The sequence below is a fragment of the Phaethon aethereus genome, assembly GCF_964289735.1.
Source record: "Phaethon aethereus genome assembly, chromosome: 2".
NCBI lineage: Eukaryota > Metazoa > Chordata > Aves > Phaethontiformes > Phaethontidae > Phaethon > Phaethon aethereus.
Window position 1 is genome coordinate 161,401,724 of NC_138582.1, and position 12,767 is coordinate 161,414,490.

The following is a 12,767-nucleotide window of genomic DNA, read 5'->3' on the forward strand; positions in this document are numbered from 1 at the left end:
GTCATGCAAATGATCTTTAGGTTTTCCTCGCTGTCCTTGTTTGATTTTATTTTTGGCTTTCCGTTATTGTTTTACCCTCCGCTTCCATCTTGCAAGAGTGACAACAACAACAAAAAACAAACAAAAAAAAAAGATGGGGGGACGCGTAAAAATCAAACCCCCCCCCAAAAAAACAAGCCCCCAAACAAACCAAAAACGAAACCCTAATCAACTCCCCCCCCAATCCACCGCAGAAACCCCAAACAGCTTTTCCAAGTGAGTGACACGGCCCGTGTCCACTCACGGCCGCAGCCGGCGAGGGGTTTCGGGGCAGCCCGGGCCGGCTCAGCCAATTGCTGCCAGCAACACGTGGAGGGGCGGCATCGCTATAGCAACCGGCGGACGGGCCATGTGCGGCCCCGGCGGCGCTGCCGCCCGCCCGATATAAGGAGGGCAGCGCCGGGGCGCGCCGGCATCCTCCACCCGCGCCCGCGTCCCGCGGGGACCGCCCGCGGACGGCGGCTCCCCCCGCCCCGCCGCGGGGCGGCTGCGGGCTGCGAGGAGAGCGCTTGTGCCTGCCGCCGCCTTTGTCTCCGCTGAGGAGGGGAGTGGGGCGGGAGGGGGGGTCGCGGGGGAGAGGGGGAAGTTTGGGCCCCGAGGAGGATTGCTAGAGCTCCGCGAGCGGCGCGGAGCCCTCCCAGCGAGGAGCGCGTCCCGGCACGCCGGCTGCGGTGCCATGGCAGCAGGTAAATGCGGCGGGGGGCGGGGAGCGCCGTGTTTCGAGGCGGCCCGGCTAGGGCTCGCGTGGGAGCCGTGTGCGCGGCGTGGGGCGGAGGAGCTGGGTCTGGGGGCGGGCGGGATGGGGGGCAGATGCTGCCGGCGCCGTCGGTCCAGGCCGGGTCCCCGCGAAGGAGCCTGAGCGGAGGAGGGGAGGCAGGGAGCGGCCGAGCGGTGCCCCGAGGACGCCCCGGGACTCGGGGCCGTCAAACGGGAGAGGGGCGGAACGGGGCAGTGGGCCCGGCGGGCCGAGGGGGTGTCCTTCCCACTCCCCTCGGCCGCCTCACGGCTCGGGGCCCCGAGGACGGGCCCCCTGCGGCGGGTGCGCGGAGGCAGCCGCCGCAGCCCCATCCCCGGCCGGGGGCGGCCGCGGGGCCCGGCCCGGCCCGCGGCGAGACGGGGCGGCTGTTCCGCCGACGGGGCCTCCGGCGCTGCCAGCGTGCTACCGAGAGACGGCTGGCTTGTTGGCACTCTAAGGGCGCTTTATCTAATCCCTAAATTATGTGCCTTCAGCATCGGCATTAGCTCAGCGCTGGCACTACGGCTTGTGTTTCTCTTGCTTGCTGAAGACATTTGATTAAGCTCGGCTATCACTGACCGTCCTCTTGGCTCGGGCTCTGACACTTTATGACTTGGACGTGCTGAGTCCCTCTATTTATCTGTTTCACTCTGGCTTACAAAGCCTGGGCTGAGGAGGAACCCTGCTTCCCGGTGCTCCCATTCTCCTGCTTTCCCCTAATTGCTCCCGAGTCCTTAGACATGGGAATCGAAGTTCCTTCACTGTGGCGTCTCCGCACCCTCCTCTGCTTGCCGCCAGCCCAGAGGCAGGCGCGGTGGGCGGCTTCGGGCAGGACAGGCCGCCGTGCTCCTCCGTCTCTAGCTCACCTACCTCAGGCATGGATGTGACTGTCCGGTCTGAGCCGTGTGTTACCCCTCCAGTGTCTCAGTGATGCTCATAGGCTTTTGTGCCACGCTCTTTAACTAAATGCCTACTTAGGGAAAAAAAAATCCTCAGGAGAATCTTGAAGCTCCTTAGATTTCCTCTTTCACAACCTTATTCCTTCCACGCCACAAACTTCTTTGGGTTTCTTGGACATTTTGGCATTTCAGCATCAGCTTGTAGTGGGATTCAGGAGAATAGCTATAATTTCTTGCAACTCTAACCAGAAACTTCACTTCTGTTTGCCTTTAGGAAGCCAGAAGAAAATATCACCACTGATCAAGGGATCTTTGAACTCGCTGAATTCTTGATTGTATTCAGTCATTGTTCATGGTATTAATCCTACTAAAAGGTATAGAGACGCTCCGGAGTGCTTTGTGGTGTTGAAGGTTGTGGAAAGATCATTGTACCCCTAACAGATGAATAGATCTGTGGCTCTTGCAGTGACCTTTCTCAGTGATTTGAATAAGCTGCAGTTCCCAGAAATCCATCTGCCTTTTGTGTTTGTCGATTTGTCTAATCTTTCAAACCCCTAAAAGAAGCAAAAAGTACCTTCCCATCTGATTTCATCCTGCCAAGTAAAAGCGTTAAATTGACCTCATTTCAGGTGATGAACTGACATCTGCTGAAAGTGAGCCTGGCATCAGGCGAGCTTTCCGGCAAGGGGGCAGGTTGTTCAGAGGGAGGCAGAGGACAGCGGCCGCAGAAGCCTCGCTAACTCTAAAGATGGTACCTTAAAACACCAACAAGTAGCCCGGACCATACAACTCGGGAGAGCGGTGCTGAACGCAAGAAATATTGTATGGACTGAAGGCGAACACCCCCAGGCCCCGCTGCCCCAGTCTAACCTGACTGGGAGCACAAAGTAGAGGAAGAGAAGCAGGAACCAAAACTGAGAGGGATGCTGCTTTCCCTTCTGTTTTCTTTCTTGTTTTACTAAAGGAAAAAAAATCTTATCTGTAGGTTTCCTGGGAACAGACTGGGATAGCCATGCTTCTCCTGATGTAAAGTGGTTCTCTGGTTTTCTAGTAACCTATCAAAACTTAACCAGCATAGTACATCTCAACCTATGTCGCAGATAACCTTAGAGAGGGAAATTACTGGAAGTTAATTTAAGTTTAGATTTATTTAAGCAAGCAGACATACACAGATGTGTGTGTGTATATATATGAATACATATTATCTCTCTCTCTCTCTCTCTCCATACACACCCACACATGTCCCTTTCTTCATGCTTTCTATATTAAGGAAATAATAGACTTATCCTTTATGGTTTGTTTTAATGTCAGTGGCTGTGATTGTTAGCAGAGGATCCTCTCAAAAAACAAAAAAACAAAAAACAAAAAAACCCAAACAAACCCCATGAACTAAAACTTATTTTAGTGAAGTTGATTTTTAAGAATAATGATTTTCTTGTAGAATTCTTTTCTCCTGCCTAGGCACTTTTTTCCCCCCTCCTTGAATGGCAGATTTGCAAGTACAATTTCATCTGCACAGAGGAACAATAGCTTTCAGTTGCACAAAGGATTTCTCCCACCCTGAATCCAAACCACAATGCCTCTTGCTCTGATAATAGCTTCTGAAAAGATTTTGTAATGCACAGAATTAATACATGATTATTTCCGCCTCACTTCTCTCATTTATTAGATTCTATAGTGAATTCCAAATTAAAAATAGCACCTCTTGAGTTTTTTAATGTTCTAATATTTTGAAACAAATAGTATTCTGAAGTTCATCTTTTTGCCTATGTTTATGAAGAAATCTGCATTTTTTGGTTATTGCTCAGAAACAAAGCTGTCTCATATAAATGTAAAAATCAAGGCATGCAAAACTTGCAAAAAATTATAATGTCAAGTTGTTTTAAAATGAATTGTAGTGAATTTTCCTTTGCAATGGAAGAGAGGTCAGGTGCAGTAACTGCCAAACTGGGTTTTAAAGCAGGAATATCTTTTTAAATTTCTGAGGCAGAACAAAACCTCAACTTCAGTTAGAGTTCTGCTTCAGCAAAGACCAGGATCAGGCCCTGTGTCCTAAAGGAAATAATTCTGCTGAGGCATGTGGAAGGTGAGCTTTCACATCACTGCATGGGAAGCCCCTCTCTGCTCTTACAAAGACTTTCTCCTACACTTCCAACATAGGTGTGAGAACTTATTTACATGAAAGCGTACATTAAATATTTACTGACATTTGCCTGGAATTCATTTGAAATGTTGCTGTTCTGCTGCATCATGGGATGACACTGCGGAACAGGACGCTGCTCTTTGATTAGAACAGTGATTTGTGACTCCAGCGTTATGGCTGCTCTAGTTACTGACTCACTTTTGGGTGTATATAAAATGCGTTCTGTCGAGGGACTGGGAAAGCTTAGATGAGATCAGGTCCTAAGCATTCTTTCTTCCCTTTTAAAAAAAAGAAAAAAAATCAAAAAAACGCCAAAACCCAACCACACACCCTTACAGACACGGTTGTACTTCAGGCAAACACTGTTGAATGTAAGTGGTAGGTTGTTCTGAGACAGGGTGAATCTTTGCCTTCTAGCATTTAAGCTCAGGCCAGGCTATTTCAAAGCAAGTAAAGACTGGCTGAACATCTCCAAAGCCTCCGTAGTTAGTCACATCCTAAGCCACCAATTTAGGAATTAGCTGGTTTTTCCTTCACTGAGACTCTGTGATACTACACAATTTTCCAAGGAGAAAATCATTCAGAGGGATGTCAATATATTCTGTTATATAAAGTTTAAAAAAATGCATAGTTACATAGAGCTGAGTTTAATATTTAATTATGAGTAATTTATGTGGTCTATTTATTTGTTAAGCCGGGGGGGGGGGATGATTTGTTTTTCTTGTTATGCAACAGCTATTGTTCCCCTTCCACCCTAGGCACACACACCATGGCAGCCCCAACGAGCACAGGCAGAGGTGTTCTGCTTTAAAAGACATCCGACTGTAAATGTCAAATTCATAAATATTTAAACATTTTTCTTTCCATTTCAAGTCAAGTCTGACAGGACGCCTCTAATTAACCCTGGGCTCCGTTTCAGGCTGGGGCCCTATTGCAGGGAAGAATCAGAGGTTTAGGTGGGGTGGGGAAATCTGTGCTGGAGGGAGGAGGGGAGAGAGGGAGGGAGCTGGTAACTAACTCGTCGGATTAATTTTCACCTGTTCCATAATTTGATGTTTGGTCAGACATCAAGCAGGACGGAAGGGCAGCGGGTTTCTCCAGCAGAGACGGGGGCAGGGGGGCTGTTTCCCGATGGGGCATGCCCAGGGGGCCGGGCCCCGCTGCCCTCTGCGGCGCCGAGTATCCCCAGCCCGCGGCCCGGTGCGGGACCAGGAGCCGGGCGGCGGGGCTTCGCCGTCGGCTTCGCTCGGCCGTTTATGCGGGGTCTCGCAGCCGGCAGCAGTCACCGATGCTGGGGTGTTTGCCGGGGGGCGGCGCGGGAGCTGGCCGAGATGGCCCTAAACCCCCATCCCCCCCCCCGGAGGCAGGGAGGAGAGAGTGGAACCCTCCGAGTCCCGACGGCAGCGGCTCCGGAGACGCTGCCAGTGAAGCAGGAGGGAGGAAGGAGCGGGGAGAAGGACCGACGGCCCCGCGGCGGAGCCCCTCTCCCTTCCCCACCAGCCGCTCCGACGTGGTGGGGCAGTGGCCGTGCCCCTTCGCCCCTCTTCGTCCTTTCCAGGGGGCTTCGCTGGGGGCCTCAATCCCCGTCCCGGGCGCGGAGGGTCGGGGCAGGCGTGGGCGCCGGTCCCCTCAGATGTGTGGGGTTTTTGGAAGACCTCGCCTCCCTGAAGACCATCACTAGGGGCACGGCCACGCTGGCTCCCCACGGAAGATGCTTAGCGAGCTGAAAACCGTGCCAAATACCCCACGGAAGGTTTCTAACTCTTCCCCGTGTTTCACGTTCCCGGGTGCAGCCGTGCGCTGGGGACGTGCGGGGTGTCTCGGCGAGCGCTTCTTTTGTTAAGGGCAGCCAGCACCGGGGACGGCAGCCGCGGCTCTGCGGGGAAAACTGCCAGCAGAACTTGCAAGCAACATCTAAAATCACTATAACTCCGGGGGGAGAAAGGCAAGCACGCTTTTTCTCTCCCCCCGTGTTTACCCGAGGCATTCGACAGCACTTTGCTCCCACCGCTTGCATGGTTCCTCCCGCACAGCCCTTTCCCCGGCTGCTAGCGCGGCTCTGTCACACGGCCCGCGGAGAAGCAAAAGCGTTCAGGCCCGTGGCCACGAAAGCAGAGAGCGGAGAGCTTCCGCGGCAGCGCCCGGCGCTGCGGACCGGCCTGGCCTGGCGGGGGGCGGCCGGGCTCCGCGGCCCCGCGGATGAACGTCCCGCTCGGGGAGGCGGCGCCGGCACCTCCGCGGGAGCTGCCCGTTCAGATGCAGATTGCGACTCCCGGCCCCGAGGGGACGGCGGTCTTTCAGGGCGATGCTAATGGCAGAGCCCAGCAGCCCGGTACCCCCGCCTCGGGGCCGAGGCAGCGGGAGCTGCGAGCAGGCGGCGGCTGCCGTCGGGGCGGCCCCCCCATCCCGTCTCGGGGGGCTCCGCGGGGGCCGCCCCGTCCTCCTGGTGGCTGTTGGGATTTGGAGGAGGGGCCGGCTGCGGTTTAGGGGAGGGAGGCAGGAGGCGGCCGGTCCGGCGGGCGCGGAGGCGGCTGCGCGGGCGCGGAGGCGGGCGGCCCATGCCTCGCCGCCCGGGGTTTAGCAAAGCCGGCACCCAGGCCGGCAAACCCGCGCGTCTTACTGAACCTGCATTGCCATTAACTCAGCCTCAGCCCCGGCTAATCCGCGGTACTGAAGGCAAGGAGGCTAATTAATGACAAGCTTTTACAGTCAAGACCAGCGATAATTGCTTTGGTGGCCTTTATGATTACAAGATAAAAATGGACCGGGCCTGACATAAGAGCCACTGTGTACACTGCAAGACAGGAGGAAATTAAGAGCTGGCTAGCTGAATACGGAGCAGAAAATTACTAATAGAGGAGAGGTAATGAATAGGCCGGCTAGGCATTCATGGGGAAAAATCCATTTTGTTACCACGCGAAATTAGGTGGTGGAAAGGAGTTTGCTAATTGTTCTCATCTTGTAGCAACCAGGACTGAGGCAGGGGCGTGCTTTTCAATTCATTTCCCTGGTAATTGTGAAAGGGGGAATGCAGGCCAAATGAGTCTTGCTGCAATTTGCGTGCCTGGTCTTTTCATTTTCATGTTGCGTTTTTAATTGTTGCTAATATAGCTTATAATGAAGCTAATGAGGGGAAATTATTGTACAACTTTTTAGCACATGGAGACAAGTGAAATGCACTAGAAGGATTCTCTCCTATTGCTGCAAAAAGAATAGGAATCCGGAGGAGTTGGGAACTATCGGGCTCTTTTATCCTTTTTCCTTCTACAACAGACAAAAGGAAGGACCGCCACCTACTTTTTTTTTCCCCTCTGTTCCGTGTTTTATTTTTCACTCCAAGAAAAAAAAAAAAAAAACTCGGATATTCCCTTGCTGCCCCCCTCGCAGCCCCTGGCCCTGGATATGGGGTGGCGAGGCCGGAGAGTGGGGAAGCGCGGAGCTGCGGGGCGCGCCGCGGTGCTTGCGCGCAGCCAGCCAGCCCGCCCGCCCGCCTCCGCTTCTCGGTAGTGAAACGCAAGCCGCCGGGAGAGGAGGGGATGGAGGGGGGCATGGCAGCAGCGCTCTCCCTGCCCGCCCGCTTGCCTCCATCCTTGGCTGAAAGTTAGCGCTGCAGGGTGTTTCCCCCGACGGGGCGTGAAGGCTCCCCCTCCCGCGCTGCTCCGCGACCGCGCAACTCAGGCGCTGCCTCTCTCTCCTCCCCTGCAGAAAAGCAACGTCCCGCCGCTCCCGCGGCGCGGGGAAGAGGCAGAATCCGCCAAATTTCTCCTCCTCACCCTCCTCTCCCTCGCCTGCATCGCCGGGGTCCTGGCGGCGTCGGGAGTCGCCTACTGCCTCCGCCACCGCGCCCGCCGCCGCTTGACCGAGAAGCTCTCGGCCCTGGGGGCCGACGCCGGCTCCGACGCCCCCGCTGCTTATCAGGTAAGGACCGAGCTTTCCTCCTCCGGCCCTGCTCCCCGGGGTGCCCCGCGGGGCCCGGGGGGACCCTCCTCGTCTTGGGAGCCGGGGGGGCTGTTCCCGATGTTCCCCCCCCCGCTCCGTTCATGTTCCCGCGGATTCGGTGTAGCAGCTTTTTACTGCCGGGTGTTAATCTTGGCTGTTCTGGTAGTCGCTGTAAATTCGTGCCTAATTAGAAGCATTAAAAAAAAAGAAAAAAAAAAAGAAAAAAGAAGCCCTTGCCATTGAAATTGTCTGAAAAATAACATTAATATCCATAATCTGTCACCCCTGCCACTATTAATAACGAAAAATCTTTAACATTTATGAGGAATGGATTGCACGGTTATCTGAAGATGTCTCTCTCTTTGAGTAATCGACTTCTTCAGGGTCTGATATGAAAAGAGCCTTTGACCCGATCTGTTGCCACCTTCTGCCATTATTCAGATAAAATGAAATCTAATGCTGATAGATGGGGAGGTAAACCAGGACTGGTTCTGGGAGAACAATGGTAGCAGATGTGTACCCAGTAATACGGGAGGACTGTACTCAGATTCCCTGAAATAAATCAGAAACCTCAGGCTTTCTGTCTCAAAAGTATTGGGTGGAGAGACGCTCTGCATCTCTTCCTGAAGTTTGTTTTAGATCATGGCACTTATTTCTTGGTGTGTTATCGGTGCGGTAATGCATGTGTTATGGTCATACACCACACAGCTCTGGTCTGCTATCCCACAATATTTGGAGTGTGACCAGGAAAAAGAATTGAAGAATGTGTAAACATTCCTGCTATAGTATCCGTGTCTGCTGTGCACCCATAGGGTCTCGCCAACGGCACTCTTCTGTCAAGTTTTATTTTACCTTCTTGTTCTGCTGAGGCTCAGACGTTATGGCCATTCTGTATTCTGGAGCTGAGATAGATTCAGATTGGCAGCTGGGAGTCATACAGGACTAAAGTCCCATTTCCTCGCAAAGTTTGGGTCTGCCTGTACCTCTTCTATGTTAAAGATGTAATGTATTGAGTACATCTCCACAGGCTGGGTCCAGGGAGATTTTGGTACAGAATGGTAAATATGAATGTTGCGGTAACAATTAGTATCTTCAGGAATGGTTTTGGTTTGCAGTTTATACGGAGTGTTTACTTTGAAGAAAAAAAAATCTTTAAATTACATCTTTAAATTTAATGACTTCCAAAGCAAGAGAGAGCAAGAGCATTTCCAGTGGAAAAAAGGAGTGTCCTCCAGGATAAAATGTGAACAAAACAGCAGTTTGTCAGGTCAGTTTTGTTGGCCAAAGAGTCTGTGGCTGTAAATATTTTTGTTTGGTTTTAATAGGGAACTTGGTGTTGGATTATTTAGACCACAGAAGCGATAGGTAGTCAGCATCTTCTTCCATTAAACATGAATACAGAAATAAGAATTCTTAATTTAAAAAAAAAAAAAACCCTCCAGGTTCCAAAATCACACTTGAAACTGAATTTGTGATAATTAACAGGACAATCTTCCTACTGACAGCTCTAATTAATAGTATCTGTAATTAAAATCGTGCCCTTCCAGCAGGAAAATTGTTTGAATTTCTTGGAGTGACCTTTTTTGCCATTTCTCCTGGGAGTCTAGTGGTTAAGTTGATATTGATTTTATAATGAGCTCTGGTTTGTTTAATAAGAATCTGTAATCCAGACACTAAATGAAATGTGTGCTTCATTTCTTCTTCCCAGATTTATATATATTTTTAAATCTTCCTAGTTAGATCTGAGTGTGACATTTTCTGTTTAAAAACAACAACAACACTTTGAGGATGCTGCTCAGTTTTTCAGTAGCAAGACTGTATTAATATTCTTTGTTCCTGACCTTTGGGCCCAGTCCTAACCACCTGACTTCTTAAACATTTCCATTGGTTTTTCAGGGGAACTGTAGTCATGAGTGGGAGGAAAAATGTTTTTCCTTAAATACAAAGGTTTCTAAGGGCTTGGCTCTCCTCCTGTGGAAGTAAATGGGAATTTTGCCATTTGTTTCAATGGCAGCAGTAGGAGGCCCCAGTATAGGCAGACAAAATACTTGGGCAGTTTTGATGCCGCTAAGTAGCGTTTTATCAAAATGAATCACTGAGCCTGGATCTGTATATAATAAACTATTCACGTGGATTTGAAGAGAGAAGGGATTGAGCCCTATTCGCACTGTCAAAACTGCCTTGTCTTGAGCTGTGTTAAATGTAATGGATATCTGGCGTGATGCATGTTTTGGATAACATCAATTAAGTCTCAGAAAAGCATCAATTATCTTTTTCCTCATCTTGTCTGATACCCATAGGAGAATAATGTAACCTGTATTAATACAGGGCAAGAAAAAAGCAGGTAGCTTTCAAAATTGTACCTACTGTGTTCTCCTCTCTTAAGTGTTTCCTAAGTATCTACTCGGTTAAACTCAGTGTATCTTAAAAATATGAAATATATCGGCAGCTGCTGCCACTAGACTTTAAAGCACGATGCTCCATGTGTTGCTGCTTACAGCTTAAGTGACAATTCAGATTTTTTTTTTTTTTTCATTTGAAGGGGGAGAACTTGGTTGGTATAAAAGGGCCTGGTGGCCCAATGTAATTCAGAGAGAACACTGAAATATCACTTTGATTCACATGCTTCTCAAAATGTCAGTGGTTTATATCTTCACATAAACAAGACTGACCTAAATTTTCAAGATTTAGCAGAAGCATTTTTCATCCTAACCCAGTTCAGCCAGGAGAGTTCATTTGGGGTTTTACTCCTTCCTTACTCGCCCTGTGAACTTGCAAGAGTTTTTTCCCACAGCTGCTTTTTTTTTTTTTTTCTTTCTAGTTTGCACAGTGAAATACGAGCTTGAGAAGGGGAAAACAGACAAACCGTATTGTCAGGGAAATAGCAGGTTGGCTGCGAAGCCTCCCCCATACTGGAGGCGTAGAGCCTGTCATGCGACGTCACCCTCCCTTGGGCACTCACCTGCTGGCGCGAGCAGCTCTTCTGTGAGCTCACTCCTCTGCTGGCACGAGTATTTCTTGTGTAAGCACGGGTGGAAGTGACCCGTCTTAGGCGGAGCGGCCAATACTGGTTAAAAGTTGTAGTGGGCAAATAAAATCTCAGCGGTGCCTTTGGTAAGCCGCCAAACGGTCCGATACCGCTCGGAGAGGCTGCGGAGTGAGGTCTGGTTCTTCAGGTGTTCGGTAAGGCAAGCAGCTGGCCTTCAAAGGGTTAAAGTAAGGTCTGGGAGACTAAACCCTATTTAAAGACTAAGTGACACTAGGAAGGGGAGATAGACAATTGCAACTTCATTTATGATCTTTGAAGCACCGAGCAACAAAACTGTAGGCTGGTTTAATTAGACAGTGGCTAAGGAGCTTTTCGAAATTAATGGAAATAGCGTGTCTCAGAAAATGTTGCATGTGCATAAAACGCATTTTATACATAAAAGCGGACAGTTTTTGCGTAGCTTTTAAACACGTCTCCTGTCCTTTCAAATCACACGTGTAATGATTAGATAAGCCAGCGTTAGCATTCAGAGATGACTAAAAAGAGGTTCTTACTGCCTCCGCGGTGCCCCTGCGCATGTGCATACCTGCACCCGTGTTTTTAATTGTTGCTCGTGTTGCTTTGATCTTCTTTGAAAAGCAAGTTTAGCATTCTGCAAGCCCACTCTCTGGTCCCGGAGATTAGGGCAGAAGCGTTTTAGGAATTTTCAGCAGACACTCTTTGATTTATTTCACAACACTGAGCAGATCTTCTTCATGCACTTTGAAGCCTTTAGAACATAACCCAAGGAAAAACGGGCATTCAGACATCGGGGGCGGGCTGCAAACAGGGCCACTAAGTGCACATCTTGCTTGTCACCACTCCCATTAGCGAGCAATTTATTAATGTAATGAGTGTATGTTAGTGACTGCTACTATTTAGGGATGGTCTGTTTGATTCAGGGTGATGTATTTGTGAGCCCAGCTGAACTCTGGCTTTTGACCCCCGTGTGGGGAACGCTGGGTTGTGCGATATGTTAAATCATCAGCATATTTTGTACTTTGCACTGCAGAACTTTCCTACGAGCATAGTCTTCTGCATCACTGATAATGCCGTGCAAAACGTTGCTCATAATGGAATTTAAAGGCAAAACTTAAAATGCACTAAGGCTGGCTTCAGAAAGCCTGCCTTTTAATATTTTATGTCAATAACGTTCTTTTTAATTTTCCTTCATCTCAGCCAAAAGAACTTCCTATAAAAAGCCAGGGGGCAAAGACCAAGCAGTTTACAATGAAGTTCCTTCTTAAACAATTCAAGGTTCCATGAGCTGTGCGCTGTCAGTGCAGCTGGATTACGTCATCAGCTGTTTTAAAAACTTGTTCAAATAGCTTGGTTTGGCAGGCATGTAATTGTAAATTGTATGTTAAATTCTGCGTTACCACATGTATTATATTGTATACAAATTATACATTCCTTTGTCAAGTACAGTTTTATTAATTACATGATCCTTCTGGATTCAAAGCCACTAAGAACTTCTCTGTGCTTTTAAGGATTTGATCCTGCTGGTATTTTTTATCAGAGATGTTAAGAACACGATGTTTGCAACAATTACAATAAATATTTTGCTGCAAATTTTGTAAAAGGCTCTAGCTGAAAGAATGCAGTGGAAACATACTCTCTACTTAACCATCATGCCTGTTTTCTGTGTTTAAATGCAGATAATTCATTACCTCTACTATGGCTTCATATTTTACACTCTAGACTGACTTTCATAAGCAAATATGTTATTATAGTATTAGACCTTAACATTAAAGTAATATAATACAGTAGATCAACTCCTTAGAAAATGGAACTTGTGAACTAAGTGAAATGGGGGGAAAAAAAGGAAAATTTTGCTGGTTTTATTTATCAAGTTCTCAGTAATACTCAAACTATCATCAGTATTGGGACTGGGATTAATCAGTACCATGAAGTATTACCTCATAGCTACGTGAAACTGTTTCTTTTTCAAGGACCCTCACTACACGTAAGCCAAAAAGATAT

The 12,767-nt window shown here is 49.1% G+C and overlaps 1 protein-coding gene across 1 annotated transcript in view; it reads left to right on the top strand.

Annotated features, from left to right (window-relative positions):
* Positions 1–12,767, top strand: part of PTPRN2 (protein tyrosine phosphatase receptor type N2) — a gene marked incomplete at its 3' end in the record, with an annotated part of 669,211 nt that overhangs the window by 554,021 nt on the left and 102,423 nt on the right. The window contains exon 13 of the mRNA XM_081996867.1: positions 7,523–7,735. Coding sequence (XP_081852993.1) covers positions 7,523–7,735 — 213 coding nt within the window. The remainder of the gene's footprint in view (positions 1–7,522; positions 7,736–12,767) is intronic.